Here is a 20995-nt window from a genome sequence, read left to right on the forward strand (position 1 = left end):
TCAAGAGAGAAAAATATCAACGTCAGTAAGCCATTGTTGCTTTTTATAATGCCAAATTTTCCTTCTGGCAATACTGAGATATTCAGGTTTCCAAGATGAAAAAAATATGTATAATTTCCTAGCATGCCAGCTTTATTATTTTTAAAAACTTTAAACATATTAAAAATCAAAGAACTGTATAAGCTGAAAAAATATGCCAGTGATATATGTATTCAATATGATATATATATATTCAATATTCAAGTGACATATATTCAATATACACATTGTAATAAACAGTTCTGGACAAAATCATTGAAATAAAATATTCTACCACATCAAAACCATAAGCTTTTGAAATGTAATGAATTCGAAAAACTGTTGCATTCTTATTTCTGTTTTTACTTTTGAGAAGTTATCAAAAAGACTTGCTTCCACAAAACTTTTTCACTACATTAAAACTGCATTTAAATTTTTTTATAGAGAAAGCAGTTCCATTAAAAATATTTTAACCGGTTTTAGTCAGTTTGGAAACAGAGGAGCACATGTAATCTGCTGGAATGTGTTACAGAGCCTGCAGAGGGCTTGAATGATTAGTCTCTCTGGCTAGGGATCCTTGAATCTTCATTTCATGCTTAAAGTTTTGGAATTTTGTTTCTCCTTCTTGTTTACCAACAGGATGATTGGAGCGCCATCCATCATGTGCATCTCAGACCCAGGAGGCTAAGTACAACTGGGAGTTACGTATTAAAAGCACACAGTTGACAAACCACAGGAAGAAAAAGCATGCAAAGGCTGAGATAAAAGGTCTGCCAAATAGAGACGAAGGTACAACCAAACCATTCCAGACCTATCTTGCTGCTTTCTCTGTCTAAATCTAATTGATAGGCATAAAGCTAGCAGTCACATACTCCCCCTTCTTTCTGTAAATACTGAGATACAGAAGAGACGCCAGTTTAATTAAATCATTGTATTTAAAAAAAAAAAAAAAAAAAAAGTAACATTTACCTCTCCTTCTGCAGCTTGTATGTGGAATAAATTATGTATCTTCAAGTTTAAACTTTGCCTGTTCTTTTAATATACTTGTCCAAAGATACTGCTGAATAGTATAGTTGGTCTTGGTCTCAACACTATTTTGTCTGTCCAGCATCCAAAACTCCTGTGCCAATCTGGCAGAGTTCTGACATTTGATATGGTGATGCTTACCTTCCTTGATTTCAGAGAAATTTATTTCACAAGCAGTGGACTACACTACTGCAAGATGGCCCTAAGACATCAGCAAAACAGACCTCATATATTATTATTCTTATGCATGTCTATTATTATTCATACTTGTTTATTTTTTTAATTTAGCCCTATAGCTTAATGTTTACTTGACCCTAAATTGCAGAATTGAGCAAATTGCAGAATATATGCCTATACATTAACATTTGGCTAGGCGTATTTTTCTAAATAAGACATTGTTCTATTCTCACGATTCACATAAAAGATCTCATGCTATTGTGGACATTTACAGAGTTATCCAGGAAAATACCTAACTATACAAAAATGTCTGCTTTAATTTATTGATTCATTTTGGACCATCATGGGAAACTTAGGGCCTAAAAATATCTTACCCATAGGCTTTATGTTCACATTTCACATGTACTGAGAATGACTGACTGTATTAGAGGCCCTTGGTACCTGTTGTTGAAGTTTCTGTTCTCGGTATTTTTCTTGGATTGGACTTGCAGCCAACTGGTTGTAATTGACCCTCTACTGGGACAAGTTAGGATAAGAACATATGCCTTTCCTTATGAAAGGGAGAGAGAAAAAGAGAAGGAGAAAGGCAGAGAGAAAGAGAAATATCACCAGTATTTATTTTAAGTTGCCTTCATTTCCAACTTTTCTGGCAGATTGTCAAGCTTCTGTCATAATGCAGAACTCCATTTAAAAGCAGCTTCTGGAAAAAAAGACTACACAAGGAACTGTAAATATAAAATATAAGAATGGAGCAGTAGAGTTATTTCTGCTTTGTAGGGTAGACAGTACACCTGATACTGCCATAAGGTTTCTGCATATGAAATGCCAGGCTGGCATTTCTCTTTAGGGCAGTCATTAGTCAATTTGTCATACATCATGCAAACGTAAATTACTAAATTCTAACTGTGAATGTACAAACCTCCAATGGTTCTTTACCTCAGGCCAACTATTTCTAGGCTAAACAAACTTGACACCAGTCTTCAGCAGCAATAGTAACAATTCCACAAGGATCTCAAGGGAATTAGTGGCTGTACCATGTGAAAATATGCAAATTCTATCTAATTTTTAGTGCATGAAAAGGGAACTTTATTTTTGCTGAAATTTTGCATGTAGAAAAGTGTATTAAAATACAAAGTTACTGTCTACTTACATATTGCTTTCTGCAACATGCTATATGTTTAACCTTTGGTGTACATAATGGAAACTGCCATCATCTGATGAGCTCACACTCATGTTAAATTTGTTCTCGTTTTTGGCATATAAAGCAAACCTCCCTCTAAAATCAGCAGTCTATATCTAATGGAACTCAGCATCTGCTTTGTTCCTTTCCTAGTGTCTACATAAAAGATTGCAGGTATAAACTTACTCAAAAGCTTTTTTTTTTTTTCTTTATACATGTATGAAAGCTTATGATTTTGATACATACATCTCTTCTTACTAACGGAGTACATAGCATCCTTGATGGTAAAGTACATGAACACTTCAGACATTCAGACCCAAATTAAATACTAAGTTGCAAAACACTGATGAAATCTGGCCTCTCCTCAAAGACAGATGAGATTCCTTCGTTTTGTCATTGAAATGCTCCAACCTCTACCATAAAATACCACAATGGGGAACAGACTGCACAGCCAAAGGCTCCAGTGGCATCTTTAATAAACACAAACATTTGTTATTAAGCACTGCTCCCAAAAGACAATTCCTCAAGTAGCTCAGCATCTCCTAATGCTGCATTAGGATACTGATTCAAGGTTTAACAGATTGTTTAACCTCTCCCAGTGCTGACCACATCTCCCAGAGCCAAAACGTCTCTTCTGAGTATTCATTCCTAAAACCAGATTTGTTCACAACATACACGTGTCCTCATACGTGGGTACTAAACCAGCATGGTCCTGCTTAGCTTAGAAAATGTCTGTTGTAGTTGAAGATAAGCTATCAAAGACAGTGGTAATGTCCTATACAATGGGCTTATGAATAAAGAACATTCATTTTTAGCCTAACAAAATAGCTAGTTAGATGAAGAGGGCTGTTCGGCTGTTCTTTCTAAGGTGGCAAATGGCTGTTCAGCTGTCATTTGTCCAGACAGGCAAACCATGGAAGAAAAAAAAAAAAAAAAAAAAAAAAAGCCTTTCCCACAAGAGAAAAGCATTGTATTAAATGTGCTTCTTACCCTCCCGCATACTCTTCAATTCATGCATCTTAGTCTTTACACTCCTTCGTGTCCCCAGCTGGATTCCTGGGCCCATAGGAGTTGTAATGGACTTGTACGTTCAGTAATTGCTTCATGTGACTTCATCATAGGAGGCAGTGCAGCCCTGGGGGGAGGTAATAGTAGAAGGAAACAGAGCATCTGTTCAGCTTTATTTTAACACAGCAGCCAGCCATGGAAGAACCTTCTTTCCTGATTGTTGGTATGAAGGTAAGGGTGGCATTAATATCGACAGCATGCCTGTAAGCTGGACTGCCACACATGGCAATGGGTATGGCTGGGTTCTCTGAAACCACCCAGGAGAAAACGGGCCTCAGCCATCTCGCAGTGCCGGTTTAGGTATTTACCCATCCACTGCGGAGAGGGAATGAACTCTTGGCAAAAACAAGCAAGGAGTCCTGCAGAGAAATTGCTGTATTCTGTATAGTGCATAGGCACTTTCCACAAGAAAATATATATCCTCACGCTTCACATTTTATGCTGTTGGCAGTTTAGGATGATCTGAAAAATGTTAAACCACGCAGAATAAGAACAGTTTTCTATCTTTCTGTCTCTTTTTTAAAAGCAGAATCATAACCTCTTCCATGGATTTAACATCATAATTTGTTGCAGCCAAGAGGTTTGTAAGAGCTATGTTATCAAAACTGGAATCATCAAGAAATTGTATCAGAAGACACTGTTTAAGTAAAAGTCTAATTACTGCAATCATTTTTTTTCATTTTCTTTACTTCTTTTTGTTTCCTTTGCATAGATCCACTTAATCCCATCTCTTAGTGTGGGCAAGAGCTGACAGTTGCATGACAAGGAATGTTTCCCTTTGTAAAAGCCTACTTCCTCTCTGTGTAGTTTTAGCCTAATTGAAATGTTTCCTATTAAGCTCAATCAAGGCAGCAATTATCTAATTACTCACTTATGCTTTTCCAGTCAGAAATTGTGCAACCAAGCATATTAGAGGGCTGCATACATATTTATTATTGTTTTTATATGTCCCTGTTTAGGTTTAAGCAGCAATCAAACATTTTTACAGTTCTTTTGTACAGCCCCTAACTCAGCTTGCTACTATTTTTTCCTACAAAGATTTGCTCATGTCACAAAACCTCCTCTGTGCCTTCTACAAGTTCTGCAGTAGGTAGACAGCAATTTCAGAATCAAGTTACTCCTACATAATATGTTAAAGAGAAAAGTCGGCTGCAAACAAGCCCATTTCATATGAATTGGCCTCGCATGAATAAGTTTGCTAGACTGAACCGATCCAAGGGAACTTTTAGGCCTTCTAAATGCACAACATTTATGATGTAACTTTTTTTTAATGGGCTCAACTGAAGAGGAATTTTACAAGACCTCCATAAAAACACATTTTCTGAATGTCTAGACTTATTCTTTAGCAAGATCCCTGAAATAAAGAGTATCAACACTGCAGGTGATCTGTACTCTGTATGCCAGTAAATTCATTGTATATGTAATTGAAAAAAACATGAGATCACCACTGACGGATTTTTACTAAAGCGTAACACAAATTACATTACATATATTTACATCATGGCAGTGCTAGGTAGCTACCTGATTCTTGCACAGGCAGCTAGCATGCAATTATTTCTATGGATAAATTATTTAAAAATAATTAGGAAACCTTTGAATGTAAGATACTTTGTTTCAGAATGCTTTATTGCTTTTAATTTGAAGACAAGCACAAAACCGTATATCTTTACATAATCTGCATCCTGCGCAATGCTTTGTGGTTGGAATTAATTTTACTGATGTAAATTATCTTTTCAAAACTGACTAGTGACTTTGGATACCATAACTCCTAGGCTCATAACCTAATAAATACAATGCACAGTAACAGCTAGTTTTTCAGAATGGTACTGAGCAATCCTCAGTTGAACCTAAAGCCCATCCCAGTATGCCAGTTTAAGAACACAAAAGAGAAAAAGATTGTCAGCAATGAGTCTAGGTGCCTATTTTAGCGGGCACTTGAATCACACAGTTTGGATAACAGACACTTTAAGCTCCATTTGAATTCTAGAAAGTTTTTCCCAGGTCCAAAGTAATCTAGTTTTCTATTTGAGCCTTTTAGACAGGTCCTTTGAACATGTATATGGCCTATAAAACCACAACAGTCCTACAGTAGCCTGATGCTGTTGTTGCTCACCTCATATTGGTTTTCATACAGTAGCCTCATTTCTGATCTAGATGTAGCAGAATAGATATATATAATAGATATATCTAGATATATAGAAATAACACATTAACATCTTTGACCCTTCACAAATTGCCTCCTGCAATGTATGATGAAGAAAAGTGAGGAAACCTTTTTTGATTTCATGTGATCCATAAGCAGAAGGTGGAGTCTCAGCAGCATACGAAGCCAGGGACTAAGACACACCGGTTAAACACCTGGTATTTCCCCCCAGCAGTATACAAGCAGGTAGGAGGCCCACCTCACACTCTTGCGACAGTTCCTGTCTGGGGAGCCCCTGTTCTCAAGTGGAAGGGGACAGCAGTGATCTCTGTGACGTGCCATCCTCAGCCTTCCCACAGGGATTTTGTCTGTGTCTGCAAAACATCAGGCACTTAAAGCTGACTGTCAGGCACATTCACCCCTTCCTGCTGCCCAGAAGCCAGGATCGAGCCATCACAGAAAGGCAGAAAAAAAATAATTCTTTAAAGTGACATTATCAGCAAAGACTGCTTAAAAACTATGGGTAATAGCTTCAAAAATGAGAAGACAGAAAGTACCATAAATGAACGCTAGACAAAGACCTCCTATTAAAATATATCAGTTGAGCAGCAGGCAGTAATGTTACAGAGCACAATGCTAGAATTACAATCATGTTGTCCCCTGTGCATGACACATGCTACATATACATAGGTTTGAAGCACACCCATGCAGTCTGGAAACACTTAGCAGTGATGGCCTGCACTTGCACATAGGAAACCTATCTTAAATTTCTAGACTCAGAACATCTGGGGCAAAAGTAGAACTAAATGACATTCACCACACGGCTGCTCTTTACTGACTTGCAAACTACAAAACCTTGTCATACTGCTATGCACATATTCCCATTTTCTATTTTTTAAAGTGAGAATGTTCATTCTTAATAGAAAGGATTATTTTACAGATTTAGAATGTAAATGGATACTTACGCTGTATTTCATAAATTTATGAAATGCACTGCTTTTCCCACCACCTGACTCTGATGTTGTTCCATATACATTATTAACAAAAATACAGCTGCCTGGACTTTCTGGAAGATATATGTACGTAGCACACACTCACTCTCCATATACATGGAGGTAATATCCATGTGAAAAATTGGAGAGGTATGTGATACCCATGACTGCATCACCTGCCCATTAATCCAACTCCCTGGGAGTTAGTCTAACATTCCAAACTCCTGACCAGCTTCAAACAGCTGCTAAAAAAAAAAAAAAAAAAAAAAAAAAAAAAAAAGACCCAAGCTACTGACTATGACAATGAGACAGCAAAACGTCTCTCCTGGTAGACATTCTTCTACCTGTTAAAGCACCAAAATCCAGTCCTTTCCCCGGTGAATTTTAACACTATGGTGGCATTGACTGAAAAGATTTATTACAATAACTGCAGCTACAATGAGCAATTCCAAATTATAAAAAGCATTGAAAGACTCAGATTCCCAATATCCCAATGCAATGATTGCTACATCTTAAGAATGAGCACAAAGAATCACTTTGGCTCCACAGAGGAAAATTTAATTCAAACTCAGAGAAAAAAATAAATAAAAAATAAAATAACCAAACCACTATGATTACAATACAAAAGAAAAACTAAATCAGCGAAAAATACTGTAAATTATACCACGCATATAATCCACATAGTCCTTAAAGTAATAAGATCTTTTTAGATCTTAAAGTAATCTTATCTTAAAGTAATAAAGATCTTTTTGATCTTTAGCTTTAGTAAGGCTTGTCAGTGAGAGCAACCTTTCTGTTGTCACCAATTTGTCACAGAGCAGGATCAGATCCACTGTTTCTACCTGAGGCTGAACAATGACATGCAAATGCTTGGGCTCACAGAATACTCTCTTGCATCATTTGTAGTCTGAAGTGTAAGTAAAAGTAATTAGGTCTATATGTGGACACCTTAGGTACACCTCAGCTTTAAACAATTCTGATCCATATGTTATGTTCTCAATAAGAAATTCTGTCATCTTTTAGTGGTGTTTTCTGTCACTCATCATTGCAGTAATATCAAGTCCTGCCAACAACTCATTTGTTGAACATAATGACCTCTGAATTCAAGTGTGTAACTGTTAGGATGGTACATGCTACATCAGAGGAGACATCTACCTAGCACTGGTACTAGAGATTATTTTCTTATTTGTTTATTCTTCTGTCAAAACAATTTAAAACTCAATCTACATTTCTGAAGTAAGTTACTAACCCAAAGAGCCCTGGCTCTTGATTTGATCCCAATACAGCTGCCACAATGCAAATAACATTTTTTTTTTTTTTCACAGCTACAGTTGTCAAGCACTGGAACAAGATTTGCAGAGAGGTTCTGGAATCTCCATCCTCAGAAATGTGACAACTTGACTGGACATAACCTGACCAATCCCATCTAACTTTGCCTCACTATGAGCTGGACCAAAAGACCTCCAGAGGTCCCTCAGAACCTACACTGTCAAATTATTTTAGTAATAATTTTGGTACCAATAATATTAACAACACACTGAGTCTACCAGACAAAAAGCTCCATATGAATATATACACTAAATAAGGTAATACATCTGAGCATTTCTTATGAATATGTACATTAAGTAATGTAAAACCCCCAAATTTCATTTATCTCCCTGTTTAGTTTTCCTTTGTCCTATAAAAAAAGGATCTACCATGGACATGAAACAGACACTATAACTGGAAATTCATTCCATCTAATTATACTATTTAAACGATACATTTGAATGAGGATAAATTATTAATGAAACTTACAAAGTTGAATTCAAATGTAAAGATTATTTGGATATGTGTAATAATTCTGACTCCCTTTCAAAAGATAAAGCTTGAAAAATGGAAAAGATTCAAAAATTGTCTGGATTAAACTAGTTAAAAAGATTTAGGGGAATATAATCAATACAAATAGAAATACAGTACAACTAAAAGCACATTACTGCTCTGTATTCTATTATGATTATCATGACATCATTGTTAAGTAATTAGTAAACTAGTTGATTAGGAATTCTGTTTCTATAACACGTGTTAATACTCACAGAATTTTGCTAGCTAATACCAATAGCTGAAGAAATGCAAAATATTAAAAATAGTATTTATCCTTAAAAAGTTCTTCACACTCCATAGAAGAGTTGCAATGGAAATAAAACAAAAAGGTTTATTAAAAATAGTTATTGATTTGTAACTTTTCCTGAGACCAATAAAATCTAAAGGGAGAAATGTTAAGAGTGGAGAGGGAGAGAACTAGGAGAATTAAAATCCTTAAAATCTTTAAATCATTGTAAAGTCAATAGGGCCAGAGGGAATTGAGAACATTACAAAACTGCACATGTGAAAAAGGAAAAAAAAAAAAAAAAGAATGGATAAAACATATGTAATATGTGAACATTTTTATATTAAAAAGAACAGTGCTTCAACTATTATTGCTCTGCCTGATTAGCAAACTGCTTGCTATAAGAATACTTAAGGCTGGAAAGCATGATCTGTACAATTTACCACACTGATTCTCAAGAAAAACATGATGTCAGGATCCTGATGGTAGGTGGTCTTTGAAGGCAATATGTTGATTTCACATAACACAGATTCAATTTAAACTGTATGTGGAAATAGACAATGCACATCCAAAGCACAAACCACAATATATTACCTTCGTACACAGATATGCAACAGCGCAAATTCCACCAAATTAAAGGTTAAACTGCTCCCAGAGGAAGAGTTGTCTAGCCAGCCCCACAGCAATGTAATCACGTTACAGTCCCCAAAGGAAGTTAGAAGCCATCAGGACAATTGCCTTTGGAATCTACCGTAAAGGCAGACGCTGCTGCCAGTAGCTGGCTTTCCACAAGCCAGGCTTTTTTCTTAAAAACAGTTCTAATTCTGCAGCAAGCACCACAGCCGAAATATGGCAATGGAGTAGGAAATGGTCTATCTACCTTATTCATATGCACCTGGTTCCTAGGAGCTTGCAAATAAATATTTGCCAGGTGTAGTTTTTCTTTTGTCATTTTATGGAGGATACTGGCCCACTATTCTATCACTTATGAGAATTTATTTCTGATTTTTATTTCTTTGTCAACTTCTTTTAATGTAGCCTGGTTTTGAATTTTGCATTAAACAATCACTAGATAAAGCAAGAAATGAGCTGGCTGCCCCTCTGCCATTAATTTAACAGTTCTGGCTCTGCTTTTGGCCTTCTTGCACTCAAGAATTCAGCACAATGCCCAGTGCAAGCAGCAAGGGTGAAGGAGGAACCTCTCCTGGTACTACTCATCTCTGGAGGCAGCAAGAGGGGACTTGTCCAGCACATGGGAAGGCTCTTCAGGCCTGAGGGAATTTAAACCACATCTATTCTTTCTGTGCTTGTCAATAGCAATTACACAACAAAGAGCACAGCTGTATCCTGCTCTCAGGAGAGAAATTCTCATTTTGGTTACCAGCTGGATGAAATACTCACTGTGCACTCTAAAACGAGCATCTCAGCTGAAAAAGGGATCAAGAATCCAGATACAAGTAACATGCTGTTTGTTTTGTATTACATCTCCTTTCAGGTGTGCCCATTTTTCCCCAGTGATTGCCCAGTTGCTTCTCTCTCACACTCCACTCTCTAGTGATACACTCACACCTATTTTATTTTTTTTTAAGTATTGGGATCCTTAAATTGTGATCCGGTAAGTGTTCTGGCCATCCCCCTGCTAGGAAAATGCTGAGATGCTGTCTTTCTGTCAGCCCCTGACTTGACGTTGTAGTCATGCAGAGTTGCTAGTGCCTGGCTCCAGCTGCAGTTCACGAGAACGTGTGCAATTACAGGCTTTGCTAGAGGCTATGCCTCAGAAGAAGGAGGGAAATAGTATTTTGTGGTAACAGCACCATATAAAAAAAAAAAAGCATAAACAGTACATGGCCACTTTATTCACTTTCTATTCCTGAGGTAAATACACACAATAGTTCAATTTCTGGCAGTCAAATAATTAAAGAGTACTTCCCATTTAGCCAGGACAAGCTCCCTCCAAAGACCTAGAAACTCACTTCAAAAGAAACTGTCATAGAACATTTCTTCTGGTGGCTTTTCATAAGGCTTGGCGTAGCATTCTTCTCTTCTGTCCAATTGTTTCTCAGCTAAAAGCACATCCTTTCCTCAACTGCCAGATCATTCATTTAGTTAAGGGAGACACAGCCAACATGTCACACTTTCCAACTTGCTTACAACTCTGTCTTATAACACCTTCCCCTCTCACATGGGGAATCATTACTGGGTTTCAGTATAAAGTCATATTTTCTTTAGATTTAGCGTCAGCATGAATATCTGTCTGTTAATACAATAATTGCCAAAGCATATGAAAAAGGGATAACTGAAAAAGTAAATATATGTATGAAGTAACTGATGATATAAAGAAGCCTAATGATTAATTCCCTGTGCAAGCACTAAGTACAACATATCCTCAGTGTTATATACTCTTGTATACATACTCTTTACACACATTTGCTAAAAAATGTTATTTATAATAGTCTTTCATAGAGGTGCTACAGATGGGCCCAATAAGACCAGATGCTAAGAACTCTCAATTCCAATTAATTTTAATGAGAGCTGAAAGCATTCAGGATGTCCACCCCTGTTGCTAGTTAAGTAGTGACCTTGCAGTCACACTGGAATTTCTAAATCCTAGTAAAATTATGCAACAAGACATACATAATGCCAAATTGAAGTAAGTAGGCTCACCCTGTTTGCAGTTTACCGGTACAAATATCCTCTTTCCCTCTCTCTAAACAGGTCTGATCCTTTTCTACTCATTTTCCTCCTGTGTTTTCTTGTGCCACAATGACCAAAAGAGACAACAGCTGACCCATTCCTAAAAACACTAAAAAACTGAAATCTGTGCCATTCAACCTTCACATCATATCAGATACCATGCTGATTCTGCCTGATACTGTGGACTGTGAACAAGGTTTTGAGAATGAGCTGATACTAACCAGTTGTATGTTTTTAGAGGATAAGGAAGGAATATTTCCTACTGAGCCAAATTATCTGAGATGCGAGCAGTTTCTCACCCTCACAGCAGGATTATAGAGACAACCATATTTAGATTCAGAACACTATGAAATTTAATATTAAAAGTAAAGTAATGGACAGTAAAACAAGCTGCAGTTAATACATAGTGAAACTAGGCTAAATAGTCTATTTCACAGAGGTAAATGAGATTTTTCACCTACATTTGTATGGAAAAGGGGAATACTGAAGACTCAGTTTCTTGCCTCTCATACAGCTGGAAATAGTGAGAGGAACTGTAAACTGAGTTTCAAGAGGGACAGACTGAGGGCATCTGCCTCAAATTATGTTGGGAGCAACTGTTACATAGTATGCTTGTACTTAAATAGATGAATTTCTGTGCACTGCCAAGATTATAATTTCTAGTCTGCCTCAGTCTCTACCTCTATTTCTTTTGGCTCTAATCAAGGCAGAAACAGAGATGCTATGTGACTTTCCTACAGAAATAAAAAGGTCCCAGACATACAGTCCAGTTATCTCAATTCAGCTAGTTAACATGCATCAGCTGAACCATGCTAACTGCCTTTGTACCCATTCTTAGCCCTAGGAATATGTACTGGATTGATTTACAGGCCAACCTACAGACAGCAGGCTAAATTGTAAAGCCATAATAGAACATGCTCAATGTTGAGCTTTCATGGGCAGTGTGAGAATTGAAATTGTGGCTCCCTCTCTCCTCACCCTGCAGGTCAGTCCTAAGATACTCTCAGAGCAACACTAAGCCATATGCTACAGTCAGATCTGCTTCCCCAACATTTCTATTTTATTTCCCCAATACATTTCAAGAGCTGAATTGATATATAGTTAGGAGTTCCAAAATTACTCTGAAATAAACAGAAATTAGGTTATTTTTCTGATTTACTGCTTTGGGTTCCAGTCTTACATGGACTTACATGGATAATACAGCACTTACATGGACAATGTGCTTAGCTTTAAATGAATGAGTAGGCCAACAAGTGCTAGTGGGGCCACTTATGGGCATGAGAGTCTCCAAAATCACTGGCCTCTTTTATTTGCACTGAGGAAGCATTAAAACAATTTTATTTAGAGGGTGGAATTTATCTGATCTACCACTTTAGGAAAAAAGTCAGGCATCTAGTGGAAAGAAACAACTTTCCACTCAACCAGGAGAGATATAAGCTCCCTAGGAGAACATTTGTCCCCACTTTAAATATAGGTCTTAGTAGTACATGCATATTACCCTTTTTTAATATATATTTTTACTTCCTGTGATAACTAAAAATGAATATCTATACTCTAGGAGCAGTCATCCTGCAAAAAAATATGACCAAACCAAAATCATTTTAGATACCAAACTTCTGAGAACTCTGCTCTTACTGTACAAAACCTAGAGGGCAAAGAGGAGCAATGGCTATTTTTCTACCTCTTTTTTTTTTTTTTTTTTTTATTCATCAAAACTGAATTGCAGCTACTTCTTTAAGAATGAAAAACATGGTGCAAACAACCTAGTTATTATCTAAAAAGCAGGTATTGTGCTTACAAAATAAATATGCATGTTATTCTCAAACACAAGAATAGATAGTGTGACTCTAAGAGACATTGCACTCTTCAGTTTACTGGCATCACTAAAGCAAAGCCTCAGAGACAGAGGGGTATTGAAAACAAAAAACAGAGAACAAGTGCTAGAATACAAACTGTACCAAAATATATGGCATATTACCCCAGTTTTAAAGTGCTTGTTTTATCCTATTAATCTACTGTTCACCATTAAAACCATCACTAAACAGGCATTATTAGCATTCTAGTTGTTAATTCTTCCAGAAAGAAGTAGACTACTGCATTACATTACAATGAAGATTATTTTTCAAGTCCTTAAGTAGTAAGTGGTTCTCATGCTCCTGAGATAAAGAATCAGACAATGATCCATCTCAATGGCTCTGTCAGCAATTGTCATGCTGGCTAACAAGCTGAAGAGTTGGACTTCTCCATGCTGTCAATTGTTAAAATTTTAAAAGTAATCAAATAAGTACTTCTTTCTCAGAATTATCATCTCGGTCTTTCAATTCTCATCTCAATAGGGAAAAGCAGAAATGAAAGACTTCTGTTCCATTAAAAAATATATATTAAATAATAAAATAGAAAAGAAAAAAAAAGAGCAGAAGAGCAGTTTAGTAGAATTTTTGACTTTAGGAACTTGATACAAACTTTTGAAATCAATGTTAAAATGCATTCAAAAAAAAATAAAAAAAAAAAAATGCTTATGCTACCAGTCTACCAGTCTTCCACTGTTTTCCAGTCTGGAGGACAACCAAGAAGTAAGAACTGCAGGAGATCGCTGCTTCTTTGCTTGCACCCATAGGCAAGAGACTTCAGCATGGAAGGCAAAACCAGATGCCTTTTCAAAACAGTTTGTAGAATTCATTCATGAGACAGGCTGAATAGTTACTACAAACTACATACCTTCCTTCATTGGCTAGGCAGTGGGTGGATGTGGCTTCTTTTCTTGTCATGTCATCACACATTGCTGGCTGCAGGGAGGGTCAATATTTGTCTGCCTTCTCTTTGCCCATTACTGTTGTACCCCCTCTCGCACCCGTCCCCCCCCCCGCCCCCCCTCCCCACCTCATGCCCCCCTTTTTTTTAAATTTTGTTCTCTATTTCCATTTCTCTGGATATTCTCATACTACAGTAGCATTAGTTGAAATTAACAGGAAAACAATCTTCATTTCATTACAATTAAGTATGCGTGAACTACTGTTACACTTAAAAAAATATATAAATAGACATACTGGGCATGAGGACTGCAATGCCAGACTTCACTGCCTGCTGTGACATGATATAGGAAACAGCTGTAAATCTCTAAATATCCCTGGTTGGTGTCCAACTGGAAATTGATTTGATGTCATTTTTCCTCAAAGGTTGTGTATAATTCTAGAATCCTAGCCAATATTTCCTTTCTCAATAAACTATGATCTAAAGATGTGTGAGAGCTGCAACTGAACTTACACTGGATGCAACAGTTTGCCCACTCACTGCACTACCAATTACCAAAAATGTTACTTTGTAAAACTTTTTTGTATTATTTGGTATTGAAAAATAGTATATAAAGTCATTTTTAATATGAATGTATATGTAAAATGGATTTTGAATGTGTACCACTTTTTTTTGATGGGTCCCTTAACATATAGGCAGTAAAAGTTATAGGTATGTTTTATATTCCCAGTTCCTTATAGAAATGGATTGGGAAAGCTGTTTCCAATACTTTGTCAGTGTACATTTTAATAGGGAAAAATAACTGCTGATTATTATGAAACAATGAGCCCTATTTCAAGTAATCCAGCCAATCAGTAGAAAGGATTTTGGGCCTTCTGTTTTATATTTGCATGCAAACAGCTGTATTTCATTTTTAGCCTCTTTGTTTTCTGAAGCTTTTTAACTTTTTGTCAGATAAAATCCATGTTGTCATGGTGGCCAACACACTAGTGAAATTAGGGTGGAGGAAGGGGGAGAGCTATAGGGGAAGAGAAAGCCCCCTGCTTGAAGTTTGTAAAATAAATAAATAAGAATGCAAAGAATAAGTAAGAAAAGTTTATCCCTATGTAAAATATCAACTCCACAACACTCTACTTTGAATTGCAAATAGTTATTGTAGTGATCTCAAATCACAACACCGAACAACTCACACCTACAAGATGGTATTAAAAATACTCTATCATACCAACTTGACAACATAGAATTCCTCACTTCCTAATTTTGATAACAATTTATAACTTCCTTGGGAAACTGTTTGGATTTGTTCTAATAAAGTTGGGGAAGAATGAACACTGGAAGAAGTCCAGCTGCAGTACGTGCAGTTCTTAAAAATTAAAAATAATAAAATAATTTCATGACTTATTAATGGTTTATTACCTCTTTTGAGATTTACTTCAAAATTTAATAAGTTTGTTGCACTATAAAAATCTGGGTAGAATTTCAGTAGGGTCAAAAAGTCTAAATCTAGCTGGCATTGCAAATTAAAATGAATTTCATGTTCTCAGCTCATGTTCTTAGATCTCCTGAGACAAAACTTCATGTCACAGAACTACTGTACATAGAGCATAATGATGTAAGTGCTCCATATTCCACGTACTCCATGCATGTGGCTTGCATGCTGGCTCGATCAAACCTATATTTTAGTATTATGGGAAGCTTTGATCAGGAAAGATCCAAGAAATAACTGCAAGACACAGCTGCCAGGCTAAAAGAAGAACATGTCAGGGTAGCAATGGCCAGAACAGTCTAACTAAGCAGAGAAGGGCTTCATGGTACACAAGTCATGCAAAGCATGAATGCATCTGTCCTTTCAAACTCTTTTCAAAGAGCAGCCAATTCTGAGAACATTAGCTAAAAACCAACATCCAAAAGAAAACCCCAACATTTAAACTCAGTGGGCCAAAATTCAAAAGCATACTCAGCACTCCCTCTGACTTCAAGACATAGCTTTGTTGTGTCATATGCAGAAAACAGTTAAAGTAACCTTTCAAATCTTTTATCTCAGCTATGGCCCAAGTTGACCCTCAAATTCCACAGGATATTTTGCTAAAAACTAATCAGAAATGCAAAAGATACTTGTTCAAATTTGTTTATTGATTTTTTTCCTTTAATACTAAAATTTAGTCCATCTGTTGAAAAAACAAAATATTCTAAATATATACAACGAGTAGAACTGCTTCATTCCACTGACTATATCCTGTGGTAGATGCATTTTCATCAGAATGTTTGTCTTGCAGACAAAATGAATATCAGATGGTGGTTTTGAAAAAGGGCAGACCTAACATGAGGTGATTAGTTTCAAAAACAGATTTTTATTCTTGATAAATTATTACCAAATACAATCATCTGTTGATTGAGGATATAAAACAGATTGGTCATACCATAACCCTCAGGTTAAATGAAAAACGGAAATAAGTTTATTTAACATAGTCTTGCATTAAGTTCCCAAGCAGTGCAAAACTAAGGCAAATAATTAGATTTCCAATTTAAAGATATACATTTGTTAAATCAGACATTTCTTGAGGTCATCTATTTCTTTACTGGCCATTCTATCTGCATTGTGTACTACATATGTACACAAACTTTTACAATATATATAAATATATCTTTTCAACCTGCAAACAAGGATTAACGTACTTTGTACAGGACTTATCAGCTAGAGTTACCATTGCCATTTTACACAATTAAAATCTGTAACCTATTACATTTGCTGATTATTTGTGAAGAAATCTGAGAAATCTGCTGGCCTACAGTAAGAAATTCTAGCAGAGTATTACAGAGTAAAAGAAAGTGATCCTTAAAGCAGGGGGAGTCCCAGAAGAAAAGAGCTTTGACTTACTAAATGTACCTCATGACAGTCCTTATCTAGTAGTTCTTATTGAAATAGTGGCACAATAATTATGTGTGCTTCAGCAAGAAATCATAATCCTTGAAATTTACCTACTTTTACTTAAAGACAGTTATAATTGTACTGTGTTTAACATGAAGATGGGGAAAAAAAAAAAAGTAAAAAAAAAAAAAAGTAGAACAAATCAGATCCTGTGTTTCTTACCCTACAAACACACATAGATTTGTATGGAAAAATCAGTGTTGTTAAAGACAGCAGAATGTGACTCACCATTTCAATTATTCTCTCTAATCATCAGAGCAAAAGCTATGAATTTGTATTATATTTTCATTGTATTCTGTGATGTAGTCATCTAGGCAAAATTCACTGCATATAAATTCTCATTAAAATGATAAAATTACAGACATGTGTAAAAGCATTCCATGTTCAGCAGTGACCAGCATACAAAATAAAATCAACAAAATTTCTCATTCTTGGAAAATGACAAGAATTTAAATCGACACTAATTGCTGACTAGAAGTCTTTACCTTCTCTACAGAGACTGTAACTTCAGCCATGCTCTACTAACTAGAAGTCTTCTACCAGACATAAAGCCTAACCAGTTCTCCTAAAGATTCTAAAAAGAGTAGTCTAAATCAATAAAAAATTACTATTGTACTGTTTTGGTTAGTATGCAAAATTTTCACATATAAGAAAAGCTTCACTCTCCTATCCTCCAACCCTCAGTAGCAGGTTTCCACTTCCAACATGAACCTGAATGCATGTTTACACTGAAGTGGGGGAAAACAGTGAATTCTGCCATCTTTAGTAGACAGGGATATTTAAATTGGAAGAAACTAAAGCTTTGCTAATTTAACCTTATCACCATTTTGAGATTATTAAATCTTTGATAAACAGTTAAGTGGTTCTTGACATTGCTGCTGAAGGGCAATTACATTTTATATTTTTCACACACCATTTACGCACCAGAGTACATAAAGCTGCACTGATATGTACATTACAAAGTATTGCAGATTTTTTCACAGTGGCCTGTAATTCTGTAGTTGGCATTAGTAGAATTTTCTGAAAAAATAGCTATATATTTTGTATTTACTGTTTTGAAGAGTTTCTTTTCCTAATTCGTGATATTTTTAACCTGTGGTATTGTTAATTTTCCCCATTTTGTTCAATGCTATTTCCTTTTTGTTGCAGACTTTTTCCAGATGGGAAGTAATGGGGATCCTGAAGAACTTTATCATGGTCTTTAGCCAGTGGAATCAAAATACTTCTTGCACTGCCTTTTGAGTATCTTTTGTTCAGTCCAAGTGCTATTACTTAGGATTTGATATAATTGATTCTTAAGCCCAAGACTTCTCTGAATACCATCATTTGCTTCACAAGGCATGAGGCACACTTAAGTAAAGGGATCAGCAATCATCATTAGAACATCATTCATATGAAGTTTAATTCTTCTTTCTCTCTATCAGCCATCTGTATTTATTCTCCAGTTGTGGTCTTTCTCCATCTGATTTTTTGCATGCATGAGGCTCCACAGCCATAAAATAAATTGGGTGTGGGCATGCCTATCAAATGAACAGGGTTCATGTATTGGTTCATCAATTGGTTCATGTAACTTTGTTGTTGAAGTGTATTTTTATGCATTTAGCTCTCCTAAGTAAAAGGCAGGAGAGGACCTAGCTGATTATGACTGGTTTTGCCAATTAATAGTATGCAATAGTAACAGTAAAATTATACAATTAAATTTGTATAGTCAGACAGGAAAGGTGGAATGAGCAGCACAATGCTCTAAAAGACTCTAAAAAAACAGGACTGAATGAGCAGGAAAATTTTGAGTACATGTAGCCATGTGTAGACATTATCAAACACCATCTGCTAGAAGACTCACTTCAGTCCTGCACAGTGTGTGACTGAATTGTACCAAGTATGCAACCACTAAGAATGCATTACTATGTAAAGAGTGCAGAAGCCCCTTCCTCAAAAGTGTCAAAACTTGCACTTCAAAACTGTTTATTTCATATTGCTGAACTCACAGCGACACAGTCTGTGGTCCAGTCTATCATTTACCATCATATGTGTGATACGGCATTTTTGCTTCAAAGACGGCAGTGCAACATCAAATGTTTTTCAAAATATTTTTGCAGATCTGTTCCCATCATCACCACAAAAGGAATTTTAACACAGTACTTTCACCTTCTATATGTTTATAGTCTCATGTAATGTGCTTGTATTCATAAAAGCCTAACAGCCAATGACTGACATTTCCTACCAGTCAAGTAGAAGTGCAGTGAGCATTGCCGCACATTTACTGTTCAGAAGAGTACTTCCTTCACTGAAATGGATCCTCAGTGAGTCACAGCTCAGTTACTTCCCTCAGAATCTGGAAACTAGTGCACGGACTCAATTTGTAATTTTCCTGTGTATTCACTAACAATGTCCCCAGGAATTTCCATCTTTACATGGGTACCATTAAGCAGTTTAAATAAGCAAATGTTAATTTTTTCTGTTCTCCCTCTATGTTCAATTCAAATGCCTCCTAAGTTTAGTTTGGGGTATGATAAGTATCTTAGCTACAATTTTCACAGTGTTTAAGTATCTTTGCTATAGAGACAAAATTAACTATGCTTAACTATCAAATACATCACCTGAGAATGCAGCATTACATATGTTTTCAGGATCATAAAGTAGTTTTGGCACAGCATTGTCTCTAAGAAATATAAAACAAATTACATTTCCACTAACCAAACAACTTGCGATCAGTGAGCTCAGCTGTAACAACACAACTGTTTGTCTTCTCCCTTTCTGCTCAAAGTCTGAAAGCCAAGAGAATGCTTGGTCACCACTGGGGATGCTCCCACAAAGAAGCTTCCTCTCCACCTCTCTAACTTTTCAAATTTTATTTTATTTTTTTACTTTATTTATTTTTTTTTAACACTTCAGAGAGCATGTGTTTGGTTCATTGCCTTAGCTAAGCTCAGCAACTAGTGAAATTTGCACCTGCCTCTCTGGTAAACTGAGATTCTGCATTATGTGGACTAAAGATACATAGGTGTTTCTGCCAGGGATTAAAGGATGCAAGAACATAACTTTTTGACGAATGTGAAAGTACAGAAATAATGTGTAACTGTTTTACTGTTGGGAATGATCAGTGAAACCTGAGAAATTCTTTATCCTGTAACATTAGTAGAGTATGTCCACTTCTCCCTGAAAAAGAGATTTCTGTGAGTTTTCTAATATCAGATCAAATGACCTTTCCTGGAAAAAAAAATAAAAATAAAAATCTTGAAAATTCCTCTTTAGCCCCTCTGGGTTACAATGGGTATTGGTGTTTTTTTCCCTCCTGGCTCTAGGCAAAGACAGAAACTCTAAAACACAGGTATCTTGGCTAAGTAAAAACAGGATGAGATTTTTTTTGTTTGTTTGTTTTGGGGGTTGTTTGCTCTATGAAAGATTACATATGGGAAGCTAAGAAAGCAAAGAAAGAACCCTCAGATCCTGGCTGAGGCAACTGTAGAGTGATTAACTGCAGGCAGGAAGAATGAAAAGGAATTTCACAGAACAAGAGAAAAATCTGAGTTTAGGCTTCTTCTTGGTATGCAGAAGTTAGCTGGGGGATTTGGAACAGTCTTGGGCTTCAAGACAGCCAAAGAATAATCACTAGGGGAAGACTATGCTGTCCTTCCACCTAAAGAACATAGAGCTAAGGACTTAAAATCAGGGGCTTGGATCAAAACTATGGCTCTGTTTGGAGTTTGTCATTTAGCTGGGGAAAACAACAACAACAACAACAAGTTACTCCAAGAAAACCTCTAAGTTTGTCTAATGTAGGAAAATCACACAAAACCTGTAAAAAGAAAGGAGGAGTCCCTGTATCTCATCATACTGTTTTGACTTGGTGCACAAAAAGTTCCAGAAAGAGTAAGAAAATGCTCACTGCACTAGTCACTCCGAGGTTTTGCCTATTGCAAGCTGT

The 20995-nt window shown here is 36.2% G+C and overlaps 1 protein-coding gene across 4 annotated transcripts in view; it reads right to left on the reverse strand.

The window, feature by feature from the left end:
* SLC25A21 (solute carrier family 25 member 21) overlaps window positions 1-20995 on the reverse strand; it is a 251830-nt gene that overhangs the window by 174261 nt on the left and 56574 nt on the right. For 2 of the 4 annotated variants that reach the window (XM_082761253.1, XM_082761251.1), the window contains exon 2: window positions 3392-3536. The exons of the other annotated variants lie outside the window; for them this stretch is intronic. In XM_082761253.1, the coding sequence (XP_082617379.1) occupies window positions 3392-3467 (76 nt within the window). In that variant the 5' untranslated portion in view covers window positions 3468-3536. The remainder of the gene's footprint in view (window positions 1-3391; window positions 3537-20995) is intronic. 4 annotated transcript variants of the gene reach the window in all.

This window comes from Aythya marila (genome assembly GCF_965140915.1).
Source record: "Aythya marila genome assembly, chromosome: 5".
In the NCBI taxonomy this organism is placed as follows: domain Eukaryota; kingdom Metazoa; phylum Chordata; class Aves; order Anseriformes; family Anatidae; genus Aythya; species Aythya marila.